This window comes from Epinephelus moara, chromosome 10, assembly GCF_006386435.1.
Source record: "Epinephelus moara isolate mb chromosome 10, YSFRI_EMoa_1.0, whole genome shotgun sequence".
Lineage (NCBI taxonomy): Eukaryota > Metazoa > Chordata > Actinopteri > Perciformes > Serranidae > Epinephelus > Epinephelus moara.
This window is the reverse complement of record NC_065515.1, coordinates 7,169,564-7,187,900: the sequence shown is the minus strand read 5'-3', so window position 1 is coordinate 7,187,900 and position 18,337 is coordinate 7,169,564. Positions and strand designations below refer to the sequence as shown.

The 18,337-nt window shown below is 41.0% G+C and overlaps 1 protein-coding gene across 1 annotated transcript in view; it reads left to right on the top strand.

The window, feature by feature from the left end:
- The window catches only part of LOC126396473 (gamma-aminobutyric acid receptor subunit gamma-3), a 103,653-nt gene that overhangs the window by 32,197 nt on the left and 53,119 nt on the right, over positions 1 to 18,337 (top strand). Inside the window, exon 3 of the mRNA XM_050054586.1 lies at positions 1,968 to 2,035. Within this exon, the coding sequence (XP_049910543.1) occupies positions 1,968 to 2,035 (68 nt within the window). The remainder of the gene's footprint in view (positions 1 to 1,967; positions 2,036 to 18,337) is intronic.

The window sequence follows — 18,337 nt, the reverse complement described above, 5'->3', positions numbered from 1 at the left end:
CTATGCAAAGGGTTTTTTTTCAGCATCTTTCAGCTCATTGTTTTGTTTTTTATGGCTTCCAACTTTACTCTTTTGGTTCCTCATGTATTCTTAGATGTAAAATTGTTACATGGACATCAAGATGATAGCACACACAAATTGTTTTCCAGGTTAACCCATGTAAACTAAATGTAAAGCATAAACTATATAACTATATTAGACAATGGACTGCCATTTAAAGCCTTGAAATCCGGCATTCTCGCCATCTTGATTTTTTTGAGCCAGAAGTGACCATATTTGGCTGAGAGGGTGGAGCTGTGGAGAAGCGAGGGATGGATCTGACTCATTGACTGTGGTGACGCCTCACAGACAACCTGTCACTCAAAGCAACTGCACCCTTAAATAAGCTTTACTTAAGACCTAATGAAATATAAATGGGGGAATTATATAAAAAATCAGCTCTGTGCGATTGTCATGGATGTTAAAATCAGCCATACAGACCCACACCAGGCTGTAAACATGTTTATTTTTGGTGTTAAGTCAAGCATTTTCACATGTTGGTCTATGGGGGTTGACTGGCTTCTGGAGCCAGCCTCAAGTGGCCATTAGAGGAACTGCAATTTTGGCACGTCCATGTTCATTTTTCAGCTCCAGAGGTTTGCTTGGTGAAGAGGAATTCCCTCCTAAAGCTGTATTGAATTCTATTTTGATAAAGATCCTAACAACTTGCAGTTCCCTTCAGATCCACAGAAGTCTCTTTGTTGTCTTTCAGCTCCTTGTTTTGTTTTTTACGGCTCTTAAAACTCACTATTTCCGTATTTATTCCTTCTAGATATAAAAAAAATATAGCATTATATACTAAATATAGCAATAGCATATAGCAACATCAAGATGATAGCAGACCCAAACTTTGTAGACTTATTGTCCAGGCTAACCTGCATGAGGTGCTGTCCTATTTCTGCGATGAATCACTGCTATATGTTGTTGTGGCGGTGGCTGCAGAGCAGCGCTACCTGGCTTCAGGCGGAGCAACCATGTTGAGGTCAGGATGTGTGGACAGTTAAATCATTTCACAACCTGAAAGCATGGATTACCAGAACCATCTGGAAACATGGAGAATTATAAAGCAGCAGTCAACATTGTAAGAAGACGCATAAAAGGACTAAATTATAGTGCAGAAGCTAAGCACAAGCTTCCATGTGAGCAATAAATGAGTGATCGATGTAAACTGAGTCAAGACTGAAGGATCTGCATTCAGTGAAACAGCATTTATATTAAGCTGTGATTAAATCAGTAAACCCACCACAGCTCATGATGCACAGCTTCTGCCACTGTGTCTCAAACCTGTGCCCCCTGTTCTGCTGCTGATGAGCTTTTGGCTTTTTTAATTTGTGGAATTATCTTCTACCTTCAGGTTAGATGGAACACAGTGGAATTTGGGGTAGGCCATAGACCACCACAGCGCTTCATCTTGGGCCAATCAAGGATAGAAGCACTGCTGGTTTATCAGTTAATTGCATTCATCTGCCTTCCCAGGTGAAATTCAGTTCTTAATTAGTTGGCTGGAGTGAAAACCAGCGGGGATAAGTGGGATTGAGAACCAGTGGACTACCCTGCACTTCCTCTGCTACTCTACATAGAGTTATCATCATCAGCATCTAACAGTGTGTTATGTTCTGGTGCAGTCTGTTGCCTGTTGCTTAAAATAATTTGCATGCATGGGTGCATAATTGCAGCATTAAAGAGAACATGTATAAAGAGGTGTTTTATGACAGCAGTTTATGCGATGAAGACTAATGTGTGGTCATTATGAACAACCACAGCTCCCCGAGGACGGCTTCACACAGCAGCTTTTCGCTCTTCAAAGGATTCAGAACAAAGTCTCATCGATCCAGCTGCACTTTGTCTCCCTTTGATTTACAAAAGAGGCAGGTGTGGTGCCCAAATGACAGATTTAATCAATACTTGTTTATCTCTTTTTTCCACAGTCAAACCAACTGTTATAGATGTGGACATATATGTGAACAGCATCGGCCCAGTGTCATCAATAAATATGGTGAGTCAATCCCTGTATGTTCTTTCTGTTTTGTTTACACTCACACATCTGTCTTCATTGTGGTGCTAAGTCATGTGCAAATTGCACTGTTCTACATTGGCATTTTTTTCTGACCTTGAAATGTGAGTTGCTAATAGTTTGGTATAAGGAGAGAGGGAGGAGAGTCGCGGCCAGGTGGCGTTAGGTGCAGCAGCTGAAACTGTGCTTGGCAGGATGTTGTTATTTTGTCCTGGTGAGAACAGACGTCCAAGGAATAAGTGTGTTTTCAGCACAGCATCGCTGCCAGCGAGCAGTGTGTAATGAGCTGAGCTTCTTCACAATATCTGTCAGCCACACCTGCTTGTAGATGCTATGAAAGCTTTTCCCATCAGATGATAAAATGCCTTTTATCATCTGATGGTTGTTGTTTTATATCTTCAGCTTTTTATTTGATGATCTATTGAGGTTCTCCTCCTTAAATGATGTGCATCAAATCTAGTCAATCACTCACCACAACCACCTACTGGATGCTCCTCCAGTGCTGTGCTGTGCTGGGTATATCAACAATAAGGATTATTTGTACCCAAATAAACCCTCAAACCTTCACTTAAAGGTTCAGTGTGTAGGATTTAGGGGGATATATTGGCAGGAATGGAATATAATGTAATGAGTGTGTTTTCTTTGGTGTGTAATCCAATTTCATTCAACTTAGAATGATCCATTTATATCTACATAGTAAGTGCTCGTCCACGGAGATCGCCATGTTGCAACGCCATGTCTCTGCAGTAGCCCAGACAACAGACAAACCAAATGCTGGCTCTAGATAGGGTGATAAGCATTTTTCGCATTGTATTGGTAGCCCTTCTACTATGAGAGCATCTGAAAAGCACTGATTTTTTTTTAACATGAAACTGATTTATTAATTGTTTTTAGCAGTTGAAATTACCTGGTCTTTGTTTTGAAGAGGAATAGACCTCTGCAGGTAATTTGGCTCCCGTTAAAACCCACTGAGCGTCTGGATCTTGACTTATGAGACAAAGAAGGTGAGCACACATTAGCAGGTGCTGGGCTAGCGGTCTGTCTCCAATGTGCCGAAACACTAATTTGTAGCATGAAATTGCTTTATTCAGTGTTTAACTGGTTTTAATTGCCTGCTCCATTTTTTTTTTGTTTTGGAGAAGAAGAGACCTCTGTGGATAATACAGCTCAGCTCATGGTCAAAACCTCCTGAACAATGAACAGTGATGAAATCCTAACCTGGTTTTAGCTGGTTGCATCTGCAATCCTCTCCACTAGGTGCCACTAAATCCCCCTAAATCTCACACACTGTTCCTTTAAACCTGCAACTATAGATTTTTTTTGCCATTTGGGTGCAGCATAAACAAGTTTTGAGCAGCAAATTGGCATATTTTCACTTTTTAAGCAGATATGGTGAGCTTGTTATCAACCAGTTGCTTATTTACACGTTCAGCAACACTGGAATTCAATATGACTCATTCTTGTGTCCACTTGATGAATGCAAGTCTCTTTTAGTTCTCTCTTTGGTCTCTACCAACACTTGAGGGAAATATCTGAGTCTTCAGCTGCTAAATGCTTTATTATGTTCAGCAGCTAACTGTGTCTGTCTGCTGTTTGGTGCTGAGCAGGTAGTCTATTGTTTTATTAGAGATTTTTGTTGAAAATATGAAAAATGCCTGTTGCAGCTGAAAATGACTCTATGAGAGCAGAGAGAGCAGAGAAAGCTATGAACGATGAGCTGAAACCGATGACAGCTACTCTGCATGATCAGATGTGTTGAAACGGCTTAAAGGAAATGGCCACTTTAGAATGAAAATACAGACAGTACTTACTGACCCTCATGCCGACAAGAAGTCCAGTGTAGTTTTTTAATCCAAAAAACTCGTTCGGGGTATCGGAGGATAACACCTAGCCGGAATAACAGCTACACTTGAAGTGCATGGAACCCACATTTTGAAAATGTAATAAAACTCTGCTAACGCATTTCAAAAACGTCAGAACGGCTCGTCCGTCGTAATCCAAGTGCACTGAAGCCGTGGCATGCAAAATTGACTTGAAGAGATGTAATTTACTCCATTTTTGTAGCATAATTTCTCACCATGGTCAGTTAGCCTGCAGGAGTGCTGTGTTTACATGGCAACTCGCGCGAGACTAGCTGATGGCTAGTGGTGGTGCTAGTTCTCGAGTCTCGCGCGAGTTGCCATGTAAACACAGCACGCCTGCAGGCTAACTGACCACGGTGAGAAATTATGCTATAAAAGTGGAGTAAATTAGGGATTACGACAGACGAGCCGTTCTGATGTTTTTTAAATGCATTAGCGGAGTTTTATTAAATTTTTGAAATGTGGGTTCCATGCACTTCAAGTGTAGCTGTTATTGCCGGCTAGCTGTTATCCTCTGATACCCCGAACGAGTTTTGTGGATTAAAAAACTACACTGGACTTCTTGTCGGCATGAGGGTCAGTAAGTACTGTCTGTATTTTCATTCTAAAGTGGCCATTTCCTTTAAACTGCTTTTCTGACAAATAATTAACTGTGCCAGGTTGTGTGTGTGTGTGTGTGTGTGTGTGTGTGTGTGTGTGTGTGTGTGTGTGTGTGTGTGTGTATCTGTCTGTGCGGAGCCATCCTGCAAACTACTGGACCAATCAGCCTAATATTATATGTACACATTTATGACTAAGCTCAAGGACCTCTCGTGGTTGTGGCGATTCATAATTTTTAGAAAATCTATTTGATTGACTGTTTAGTATGGTTGTTGACCGCTGCCTCCTCACTCCTCTTAACTACCTGGTAGGGGCTGCAAGTCATCAACAAAATCACGTAGCAAAAGTACAGAGCAAAAGGCATTTTTCATCTCTTTATTCGTTTCGGCAAAACCGTCTCGGCTGAAAAGAGCGGGCCTTAATGTCTTCTGTAAGTCAGATTTCGGCCTTAAAAACCAACATTAGTAAAAAAAAATTGTAAAATGGCCGGCCATCTTGAAGCATCCATTGTCTGTAGTGTCAGCTTCCACAGCTGGCGCCCACCTGCTTGACGAAGATCTAGTTTCAGTCTAACTTTAGCTTCCTGAACACGGGGATCAGACCTCACTGACACAGTTACACTTTGGGAAAAGTAAAGCGCATGCATGTTGGAGTGATCCGTGCATTAACAAATCTGGTTCGAATGCATCTCAAAACACCTCCTAAAGTTGTTTGACTAATCAGATTTAAATCTGTCCTGAATGCTTGTGAAATACATCTTCACTTGGGTCCTATGTGCATTGGCTAAAAGTGATATAGACTGAATTTATGCTATAATAAATTGTATTAATAGAAGCGACTGAGCGGAAATGTCAGTTGTTGTTTTATAGCATGTTGACCACAGATGCAGTCACACATTTATAATGTTCGATCTTGCTGACATGACGGCCTGTTTAAATGATATTTGGTTTGTCCTACACTGCAGCTTTAAGACACATGAATTTAAAATTGAGAGATGTTATCTTTATGAGACATTGCTGCGTGTATGAAGTGCTGGCAAAGGTTGTGTCTCAGAGGTGTGACTTTATACTCCTGTTTAAATCACAGCCAGACTTTATGTGCCTGAAGCAGAGAGGCTTTAACTTACAGGATGAGGGGAGGAAGGGAAGGGGAGATCAGAGAGGCATGAGGGAGTCGGAGATGGATATCGAAATGGAAGGAAAGCATGGAAATTGATAAGAGACATGGATAAGAGGCAGGACATTTTTGGATACTTAGAGTAAAGTAAAGATGATGAGTTTTGAGTTTTGGAAAAGGACACAGTGTACTGGTGGTCAGATGGACAGGCTGAGAGAGGAGGTCTTTAGTTGAGAGGGGGAACGGATTTAAAGTCATGATGAAAGAACTGCTGAGACAGAGATGAGGCATTTTCTTGAGCAGCTTGTTTGATCGGAATCACCTTCGTTGATGCTGTGTTCATGTGTGAGGTCTGTGTTTTAGGGCAAATGGCCACACCTATACTGATTCCAGTACCCAAACTCAAACTCAGGGCACTGGCCAAAAACTGATCTGAAACCAGTGCTCTCACTTCAGGAATTTAAAATGTGTAAATCTCCTCTGTGTTGAAAACATGTAAGCTAACATGAGGCAGAACTACAGATCCCCTCCAAGTGTAGACATTTCTACCGACTGTTGTGGGAGCTGGTCTATCTTCGTCCCAAACCTCACCTGTGGTCATGAGCTCTGGGTAGTGACTGAGAGAATGAGGTCGCGGTTCGTCCTGTTAGAGGTGTTCCAGGCACGTCCCACTGGTAGGAGGCCCCGGGGCAGACCCAGAACACACTGGAGGGATAACATATCTCATCTGGTCTGGTAACGCCTTGGGATCCCCCGCGAGGAGCTGGAAATCATCGCTGGGGAGAGGGACGTCTGGGGTGCTTTGCTTGGCCTGCTGCTTCTGTAAAAGGTTTATGAAACAGCATTGTTATAATGCAGTAGCCTCATAATCATCCATCCACAATCAACCATCATGGTTTGTCTAATATGTAACACACATAATCCGTGCTGTGTTATTACTGTTGTTACTGGTGAACAAATTAAGTTAAACATTGTTTTTTCTTACCAGAACGGACCTGCAAAAAAATAGCTCCACCCGGACTCTTTTTAAACTCCAGTCACTAAAAGTTTGTTGCAGTGATGCCAACTTGTCACCTCTCACCAGATTTAACAACTTTAAAGACCCTTTTAATACCTTAAAAAAAAAAAGGGGGCTTTTTTGGCCTTTATTTGATAGGACAGATTTGGTGTGTAAAGGGGAAAGAGAGTGGAGATGACATGCAGCAAAGCCTTTGTACGTGGGGCACCTGCTCTACCTGGTGAGCTAGTGGGGCCCCAGTGACTCTGATCCTAAAAAACAACCAGAGATAAATTTAGCAGCTTATTTAGATCAACAATAAAATATATTTAAATGTATTCTAGTAATTCATTCCCATGCATGTTACTTAGAGTCCAGGTCTCAGTCCGTGGCTTTTCTGCCAACAGCATGAGGCAAGTGAATGTGCAATGATGTCACAGATATATAAATGAATGTATGACATCATCTGGTAACTTTAGGTGACTTTTGGAGCTAGTGCAAGCTACTTTAATCGGAAAAGAGTTTGCACCACTGGTTTGTTGTTGGTTAAATGCGACGTCAGTCTTTGTTCCCTGAGTATCATACTCGTATCGTTTGTTCATGAAAATCTTGATGTTGATTTGGGGACATTGACATGGCTGGATTGCTAGCCAATCATGTTGTTAAACATATTGTCAAATTATATTGACTGTTTGTCAATTATATGAAATGTCATTAACTTTGAATATTGCTAGCATAACGTTAGCTTTCTGGCTAATAACTGGGCCAAAGGGTTCCATGAGCTGGGCGGACTAGAATATCTCCCGTTGCTAGGGCATATCTAAGGTTCGTCCTATATACTGGAATTGTGAATATTGTTCCATTGCATAAGAACCTTAAAGGGAAATTTCGGTTTATTTCAACCTGTCTCCTATCGTCCTAAATTTGTTTCAAGTGACTAGTGACATAAAAATAATAGTTAGCATNTTACCTTACCAGTGTGGTGCCATGTTTGTTTACCATTAAGGGGCAACAATGATTCTTCCAGGTATTAGGTAAACCCTCAGGTGTTGCCAAGGAAACTGAGAAGTGGCTTGTGAAGAATGGTGGATTTTGCTTGCAGAAAACATAAAAATATAAATAAATATTCTTACTTTTTTTCTTTGGTGAGTGACCATGTTATAAGCGGGATAATGCCCTTACAGGTGTCCATTATCACTTTTTAACGGCCTTCACGGAGGCAACGTTGGCCATTAAAAAGTGATAATGGACAACTCGTCAGGCATTATCCCTTACATGTAACATAGTCAGCCATTAGACCTTCACCTGTCACACTGCATTATATTTTTCAGTATTGCCAATGGCAACGCTTGTGTGACACAGAAGGGGGCAAATCCAGTTGCCTACGATATAGCACTTATGGTTACCATGACCTGGATGACTGAGAGTCTTCACGGACTCATAGCCATTCAATCCATTTTCCATGAAGGCTATTGTACATTATGCAGTTTTGTGGACCCATGGCAACATCACATACACCTTCAACTCATTGTGTGCTTCCTGATGGTGGTGTTCGGCCTACACACTGTACTATAGGACTCTGTAGACCTTGAGAGAGCGTGACAGACATACAGAGAGGGAACAGAAGCAGAGCAGTGTGGAAGGAGCTGGGCAATGTCATCTCCAGAGGACCGACAGACTCTTGGACATCTTAATTATGATGTGTGAAGTCAGTGTCTACCTGTGTGCCTCTCTGCTGCACATGTACCCCAAAGTTTCTCCAGCTAAATGTAATTTTTTATGAAATAACATGCTGCGTGATTCTGCCTTTAATTGGGGCCTTTTAGCTGCATAGTGCTCAGTAAATATAGTGTTCTCTTTACCTAAACGTACATTTACAGCTGAAACAAATAACGACGCACTGAGCTGATCAACAGACAATTAATCAGCAACTGTTTTGCTAATTGGCCCAAGCCTAAACATTCCCTAGTTGTAGAATCTTGTGAGGATTTCCTGCTTTTCTTATGTAACAGTAAACTGAATATTTTGGTGTTTGGACTGTTGGTTGGATAAAATAAGCAAATTGAAGATATATGATTGGGATTTTTTTTACCATTTTCTGACACTGTATTGACCAACAATTAATTGATAAACCAATTATTGGCAATAACAATAATTAAATTAAAAAAATAAGCAAGTATTCAGTCATGTTACCTGGGTAAACATTAATAAAAGTATGCTCTCCTCTTCAGTGTAAACCATGGATACAGACTGTGCAGTATCAACACAAACATGAGTCCCCTTTGTGACTGTATGTTTTCTTCTGCACCTGCAGTGCTTTCATCTGGTGTGATGTATGAGCAGGAGTGTTTTCTTGCCTCTTGTGCAAAGTCTCCACAGCATACAACATTTCTTTGTACAAGAAAGGCTTAGAGGAATCGCTCGACATTTTGTGAAATACATCTATTTGCTTTCATGATGTGAGTTAGATGGCTTGATACCACATCTCATGTTAAGTAAAGAGATGGAGACAGTTAGTTTAGCTTAGCATAAAGACTATAAGCAGGGACAAACAGTTAGCCTGGCTCTGGACAAAGTTCAAAATACCTATAAAGTAACTGTTAAACTGTGTAACACCCTTTGGAAACCATGGAGACTTCCCAATCACACAGAAAGCATTTTGCAGGTTTCAAAAAAATCGACTGTCACTAGTGAAAACACTTGCTGCACCTTTTTATTGTTGCCAGGCAACCACGCCATCATCTCCTTACCCTAACTTTCCCGTGTAATCGATCTACCATATATTTATTTATGTTATTTATTTCACAGTAATTAGTAGCTAGTTACTATAATGAACAGGCAGAGGGTACTTGCTGTAGCTCTGGTTGAGGATGAGAGGCTGTCAGTAAATAGTTTGTTGGGCACAGGGAAACAGAGATCTGTGTGGGTACATGAGACCCTAAAAAAGAGGGTGGGTCACAGGGAGTACCACCTGTCTATCATCGGGCCGTATCGCTCTGGGTATCTCGCAACTGCTACCACCAGTTCTTCCTCCATTGTGCACCTACGGTAAACTTGTTTTTGTGACCACCACAGAAGGCCCGCCTCTCAAATCATCTGATTGGACAATGGGGAAAAAAGATGACATGAGGCGCTCTTCCGCTCTGACATTTCAACTCTAAGAGTTCAGAATGTTCCGGCCGAAACGCCAGGCGCCTAGAGTGCAGAAACACAAGGCGTGTCGCAACACAAAAACAGAAAGCAAAAAGCTTAATTCTCATTAAATTACAAAAAGCCGCCTCCTGCTAAAACACTTCCTGTGTGATTGGAGCCTTACTGTTGTTTTCATATTCCTGTTTGTTACAACATTGAAAAATTGTTAATCAGCCGACTTTAGAAGTGCTGCTTGGTGTATTTTGTATTCAGAACATCTCACATTTAATTATAAAGCTTAGCTATTGCCCACGTCAGGCTCAACTGTACTTTGAGCTTGTTAGCATGCTAACATTTAAATGTTTACATCAACTTAAAGGGAAACACCACCTATATTAAGATTTCCAATATGTTATTTCCATGGCCTAGAGAAGTGCAATCAATATTTGTGAACATGGGCTACTCTCTCTTAAAGCCAGAAACCAGAGAAGAAAGTCTCAAACTTGGGATGTCATAGGGTATAAAGTCTGACGCTGACGAGTCATATTTTTGTGGGCCCACAGAATGTTTTTTTTTTTTGTTATACCCAAATGAGCTTTACTCTATTGCAGTGTTCTCAGTTCTGCAACAGAAAATGTACCCATATGTTCTTAGCGTCATCTAGAACATCTTCCCCAATTCACTGTCTATAGAGCAGCTCCAGACTTCACACCCTATGACATGACAAATTTAAACTTTATGCTGTGTTCATACTACGAGGGACAACACAACAGCGTAACCAGCATCATAATTTTTGAGTCCCTGTTGAAGTGTTGCTCAAGCGCTTGTTACCATAGTTAACTCGTCACTAGTTTCTATATACAGACTCTACATTCAGTGAATGTAGAGTCTGTAGGCAAACCCCGCAGATCTTGCCTCCGGAAGAAGAGCGGAAGAGTCCTGGTTTCCGGTTGTAGGCTGTTTGTAGTCCGCGTGATATTGACCAATCGCGTTTGAGCCGGCTGCAGTTGTTGCCACGTTAAACGGTCCGTGCAGTGAACTAACGAGGCGTCACTGCAAACTCTGAATCCATCGCAATGGTTCAGCATATTTACTTATATATAAACGGAAGTCGGAAACAGAAATTCGCCTCCTCCGCCCAAATCAAACCGGAATGCCAAAAAATCGGGGGTCTGCCCCCAGAGGCTGTATCGCCGTCTGCCGGAAGTCAGATGCCGAATACAGCCGATGGGTTCCGAGAATGCCTCGTCACAGGCTTGTGTGTGTCTACTACTCGCAACAAAGCACCTCGACTGAATATCATCTAAAGTTTGTATGTGGTCATACCTGTGCTTTTGATCAATGTCTGGGCCCTATTTAGAATCATATTTCACTGCCTCATTGGATCCCTGACTTATCATAGCCTCAGCTAACTAAGCTAAATAACACAGTACCACAGCTAGGAACAAAACTTACGGTTGGTTGATGCTTCACCGCATCATTTTAGCGCTGAAAAAATGGAAGCCAGCTCAACTTTGACCTGTAGCGCATCACACCCGTCGACAGTGACAAGTGCCAGGCGTCTGTGTGTAGCTTCATCTCAGCAGCTTACATTGAAAATGACTCGTAGCCTGTTGCTATATCGCTTGTAGTGTGAACACAGCATCAGCACTCTAGTCTTTGGATTTGGGAGAGAGTTGTTACTAATATTTTTGGACTGTCTTTGACTATAGGAATGACATACATGAATTTTGAAAATGGGTGTAGTTCCCCTTTAAAGGCCCTGCTTAGCCACAAAGTTGGTTTCAGTTATTCTGGGTTAAAAGTCGTCACAGGTTAAAGTTGGGTGTTACATACAGGTGTAGGTTGTTCTGCTCTAACATTTGCCACATTACTGCTGTCAATCACACAGCCCACACACACCCACACACAGTCTGTGGAGGTCTAATCAGCCAAATTAAGACCGGTGTGCCACCACAGGGGTGTGTGGGGGTTCTCACCTTGTCGCTATTGTTGCCACTCGAGTGATTTTGTGTCCGCAGCTGACAAATGTTCAGACCCTTTAAGTGACTTTATTCTTTTTTTAAAGTACTGAGCTACTTTTTGAGCAGACATCAGCTTTTGTACTTGAACTTGATGAAGCTCTGGAGCTTGCAGAACACCTGCTGGTCGTGCAGGCTGAGCGCCACATTTGGTCAGAGCAGCTGAAAAAGGAATAAGCTGTGCTTGCTCAGACCTGTGTGACCAACCAACAAACAGCCAATCAGGGACACTTTTTTTTAGCTTCATGGATTTTTAGTCACAATAAGATGACACTTTGAGCCAAACGCTAATGACAGGAGAGAATGATTTTCTCATGCTTACTTGTGTTACAGATAAACTGCATTGTTAATCCTGTCATACACTGTGCTTGGAAATGTCTCAGTCTTGCTGCACCAGTCTTATATAGAACATTGTATCCATACGACAAGCAGAGTCCTGTGCTTTATATTAGCATCCCTGGAATATTCAGCATGAATACATGAGCCTGTATTTAAATTTAAATGAGCTCCGCAGCATTTTCAGTGCGTATTCAGAGCTACTACAGCCGGCACTCAACACCCCCTCTGTGTGACAAGCTAATTTTAAGCCCCATTGTTGGAGAAGAATTCATATACAGTATCAGTTGTCATACTTGTATTGTTTCTAATTACAATGCAGCGTATAATTCTGAATGTCATGACTTTGCCAGGAGACAGACAGTGATTAATTCCCTTCGCTCTGGGAATAAACTCTGAAGGAATTAGGTCATTTTCACATCAAATGTACAATCAGAGAGAAAAGTATTCTGCGGAGAAATTTCAATTAAAAAATTCAAAGGAAACAGACTAATTAATGTCCATTAGCTCACAGAAGTATTGTACCAGGTCTTTTGACATGAAGATGGCACTGCCCACACACTGAATGGTTTGAGTGGAGCGGCTGCTGAAAAGATCTCAGATTTTCATTCACAGCAAATCACTGACATTTGTTCAGTTCTTCAACAAATGGTGACATCACTCGATGTCTGAATGGCGGCAAGTGAACTACCAACCCATGAGTCTGTCCATCCTTCTAATTTGCTTGGTAACTTTTATAAACGTACATTTTTGTCATATTTGCTGAAACTGTCACCATATTCACACGGTATGACATGACACAGTATTTGTGAAAAAAAATCATGTTGCTCCTCTTGGTAGTGCTTCTAACTGCATGAGCTAGAAAACAACCAGTCAGAGCCGAGGAGTCTGTAATGCAGCTGTCTACGGCTTGGTGTTGGTACTCAGTACCTTTAAGGTATCAGCCAAAATAACAAGTACCAAATAGTATTGAAACTACTCCACACAAACGATGCCTGCATTTGATCCTTTTTGTACCTAGATCTAGAAAAAAATGACTATTTGTATGGTTTTGCTCGCAGTTTGCTCGTTAGCGTCTACTGTTTTTTAAAAGTTTTGTTTTTGTTGTTTTTTTCTCATTTCTTGCGGTGGTAGGTCGTCTTTGCTGGTACTTTGCTGTAATCTGCTCCTTACAATAAAGCTGCCAAGCTGCCAGTCAGGGCTTTTGACGTGTCCCCCAGGTTTTTTAAACTAAACTAAATTAAATTCAGTGCATTTTTCAGCTAGAGTTTGCCTCTTTACTAGGAACTGGGTGCACAAAACATACTGATACAATCAAGTGAAAATTCATTCATAACTTTTTGTATAGGCTCAGTTGAAACTGCAATAATAATGTGTAGTTATCACAAAATCTCACGGCACACCTTGATTGGCATCACGGCACACCGCTTGAGAACCAAACAACAGCATACACAACTCAATGCTTCCATTCTCATGATGGGTATCAAACAAAGCAGAAAAGAAAGGGTATCAAATGAAGTACTCTATTAGTATCGGTGTAACTTTAAGGGTACTGGTATTGGTTTTAGTATCGTCATTTTTTAAATGATACCCAGACCTACAGCTGTCAATCATGTCAATCACTGCTCGTGAACTATGGTAACTGCATTACCTTTTTCTCACCTCAAATGTTTTCAGAAACATATTTTAGTGTACTGTTTAGCTGTAAAATGAGAAAGTTTGCTCCAGCTGATGGGTGGTGCTCCACAATAAGTGAGGACAGAATAATAGCTTTCACTGACTGAATTAAAGGGATAGTGCACCCAAAAATGAAAATTCAGCCATTATCTACTCACCCATATCCCGAGGGAGGCTCAGGTGAAGTTTTAGAGTCTGCACATCCCTTGCGGAGATCTCAGGGGAGAGGGGGTAGAAACACAACTCCACCTTAATGGAGGCTGTAGCTCTAAGTGCCTCTCTGTGCACCGCGCTCACCGCAGTCAGAGCTACAGGCTACAGTGAGGCTAAAAACAGAGTTCAAATGACGTTTTTTCCAAACAACTTTTTATGTCGGGGCTTCAGGACACTTGGATCACTATGGACGAGCAGTATGGAGATATTCTCTATTATGTGTTTTTGGACGTTTGTATCTGGGGCGCCGTAAGCCTCCATTAGGTGGAGTTGTGTTGTTGTGAAAGTATCAAAGATCATCGTGTCCCAGCAATGCAAGTTCCATTTTTATGCCTCTGCACCAGCAACAGCCTCGGTCTCAAGCATTATATTTTCAGTTTGTCGTTCTATTCTCATAACGCAATATCTCAGGAATGCTTTGAGGGAATTTCCTATAATTTGACACAAATGTCCACTTGGACTCAGCGATGAACTAATTAAAATTTGGTGGTCCAAGGTCACTGTAATCTTATCCGTTTAATTTTTGTGAATGCAATATCTCAAGACGGCCTCAAGGGAATTGCTTCAGATTTGGCACAAACATTCACTTGGATTTTATATCCAAAAGGTCAAAGGCCAACTTCACTTTGACATCATAATATTCTGCAAAAACATTTTTTCTGAGCATTACTCAATGTCATATCTCAGGAACAGAAGGGGAGACATTTGGTCAAAAACTAATCTCGGGTGTCCACCTTAAAAATGTGCTGATGTTGTGGTGTATTGATGCTGAGTGCTGCTGGGTAGGAGATGTGTGTGAAGCATCCATGTCTTAGAATTTGTAGCTTTTTACAGCAACATTCATATCGATATATGAGTCTGGACAGACATGGATCTAAATTGCAACTTGACTGGTTGGCATGAGGTGGTAATTCTGGTTTAGCAGCTTCATCACTTACCTTTTTTAAGTACTCTTCCTCCTTTCTGAGTGGCTGGTGGTGCATTAAGAAACACTGAACTTTTTTTGTATTCTAACAAAATGGAATGAAGACTGGTGGAATTAGATTATCCAGTGAGTGAAGTTTTATTTACTCATTCATCATTCTCCCTGTTTACTCAAGTGCTTATTTTGTTGGGTCTTATTTATTTAATTTAGATCAAATAGATTTACAAAGCTGGGAAGTTCATGCTGAGTCCCAAATCAAGGCACACAGCATGAAATTAATCAGAAGCTGGATGTGAAGGCCAAACTGAACCTCCTCCCCAAAAGATACACCGCTGGTAACAAGTGGCTTCATCACCTTATTGAGTCAAACATTTTCAAGTGTATCACCAGGAAGTTTACCTTTAAACACCCAAAATAGCATTAGTACATTTTTTTCCATGTGTCATAAATTCATAACTGACACCATAAAAAGTGTACCAGGTTAATAAAGGGAAAAATATTCATAAAACTCTGCCCTTGATGAACAGCATATCCCTGCAGGAAGGCAAGGACCAAGACAAAGAAAAGGTAGTTTAAGACCAGAGGAAAAATGTGAGGGAAAGCTTCTGTCTGCAGAGCCTCAATGACTCCAACACCTGTGCACAAATTAACCCTCTGGGGTCTCAGGGTACTGTGATAATTTTGGCATGCTCTGATGTTGTATAATAGCCCCCAATCGCTTGCATGGATTTCCAATTTATTTAATGGCTGAATGTAACACAACCAAGAAGCACAGAGGATGTGAAAGTGAATCAATTAAACATGACCAGACGGAAAATTATGAAAATGAAATAAAAGAAAGCACAAATATTCATCATTAAAAAGATAAAAAAAAAAAACTGCCCGTAGAAGGTTTATTGAGATGAGTCCACGTGAGGGGGTGGACACAAACCAGAGCATGTGGACATAGAAAGATGTTAATGGTGCCTTAAACTGTAGAAATCATGAAAGTTGTGGGAGGAAAATGTTTATTATCTCAAGGAGAATTCCTCCATGTTAGCTCAGAGTGCAGAATTAACTATTATTTTTATAGTGATCACATCTGAACCCTGGATTTAGAATGGGGCAAAGCAGTAGACGGTGGTGTTGACAGTTTGGCACAGGCTTTGGTAAAGAAGAAAGTTTGTTTTGAGGTGAGACAGCTCACAATGCTACAGTGTGTTTATGGCTGTTTATTGAATTGTGGGAACTTCTGTCAGGCTCCATGATTGGCTTGGTGATTGGTCCGTAACTGGTGCTATATTATGAGGAAACAGCAGGATTTTCATGTACACTTATATTATTAAAATGATATTCAGTATGAGGAAGGTCGAAGTTCATCACATGATGTCATTGAGCCCAAAAATAATTTTTCCCATACTCTTACAATGCGAAAGAGATGTCTGTTAATTAGTGGATCCGTTTTAAGGAGCGTTGCACACCCTGGAAAATGTCTTGTTTTACTTTCAGAAGTTTATCTGATCTGATCTGGTGCGATATCATCTTAAAGTCTGGTAGTGTGTCTCAAATCACATAGGCTACGTCTGTACGATGAAGTGTGCTTAGGTGCTTGGTGCATTCAAAAGTTGAGTTGTGGAATGATGGACACTTAACCATCAACGGTCGCCATCTTTGTCACGCAGGAAACTTCTCAACTTTTGACATGGCGGCTGGGGAAAACAAGGAGCTTGTCAGTTATATGTTTTTTGAACAAAGTACCAATGCTGTTGTAATGATTTGGTACTGCCAACAATGATACAAGTGCTCACATAACTTGCTAGCAAATGTTAGCATTCGCCAGCTAGCTTACTTGGTCCTAGCTACAGCAGCACATTTCAATCAGCACCAATGTTGTGGTGTTAGTTTGGTTACTTGTGGGGGAGATAGCGGTCAAATGTTGATGATAATGCTCCACCTTCTGTTTGCGATTTACCGTTTAAAAAGAAGATGAAGAAGAAGAAGTGCTGCATACTAATTTACATATTTGACTGGTTTCCAGCAAGTTGCTTGATGTACATTATGAAAATGTCCATCATGGCATCATAGTAACATTATTTTCTACCTCCTGCTGCACTCATCCTGGATTGTTTGTGAATGGGAAACTCGTCTATTCGTCCTTTATTTTCTCTTCATTAGGCTCAGTGACGATTAAGCCACCATGAATGACCCTCTTACAGGAAACAATAAGCTGAGGCCTGCATTAATAAGCAATAAACAACATGTTAAGTTGGAGTCGGGGAAGGCAGTCTCTTTGTATGAATAAAGAAGCTATTTTTATACTCATGGGTCATGCAGTGTCCAAGGCAACCTGGTGTAATCACGGAATTCCTGCCAAACCAAAGCCGGCGCCGGTGGGGTTCCTGATGTTATTCTCACCCTGTGGAGAGCTGCCCACTCGCAGGCTATCACACACTGGGTACCCAGAGAAATACAATATTCATGCCAGTTCATTTCCCACTGCGTAAGCGGGCTGCTGGCAGGAATACTGCAACATCCTTGGTGTGTGGTTTTCTTTAGCTCCCAGCGCTATATTAATTTGTGATGTTCCTGAAATTGCAGCTTACTGTAATTGTTTGGCTCGTACCTGCTGTGATGGAAAACGACCTTGAAAAATTTGTATTCACTTCATAAAAATGTTTCCTCAATAGGTGGGTCAGCTGGTTCAACTTAGTTACAAGACGCACTCAAACGAAAATGCTGAACACTTCACAAAAGCAGTTCTTTGGCTAGTAATCATAGGGGGACATGTTGTGCTGTACGGCACCCATCTTACAAAGGTGCTTTACAGTGCCTTTGTCTAATAGCACTATATAGAACAGTTAAAGGTACCATATGACACTTCACTGTTTTTACAGTTTAGAGCCTGGGGGCCCTTGAATGGTACCAGATAATACTGTGGACACGTCAAAATGCTTCTAAATGACACTTTTACTTTAAAAAAAATGCTTAAACAAAATGTTGGTTCAAAACATGCAGAATCCTGAACTAAATGCTTACTGAAAATACATTACCTGGAATATTCCTATGCATATGAGGGCAAAAAGGTTAAGAGCCACTGCTTTAATGTGTTATCCTCTGGAAATACACTGCAGACTATTTTAACATAGTGTTTAATTCTCTTCCCGATAAAGTGAACTACACTCTACTAAGATGAAGATCCTTTAGAGAACCCCAAAGGAACAGTACAGGAGCTTAAAGGGTCTCTACTGGTTCTTCAACTTTAGTTTTGTTTCCTTTTGACTCCTTTCACTTATTAGGAAAAGACCAAGCAGGGAACCTCTAAAGAACAATACAGGGACCTCAAAGGTTCTCAACTGGTTCTTCAAATTAGTTTAGTTTAGTTTACAGGGAAAAGAGCCAGTAGAGAACATCTAAAGAACAACACAG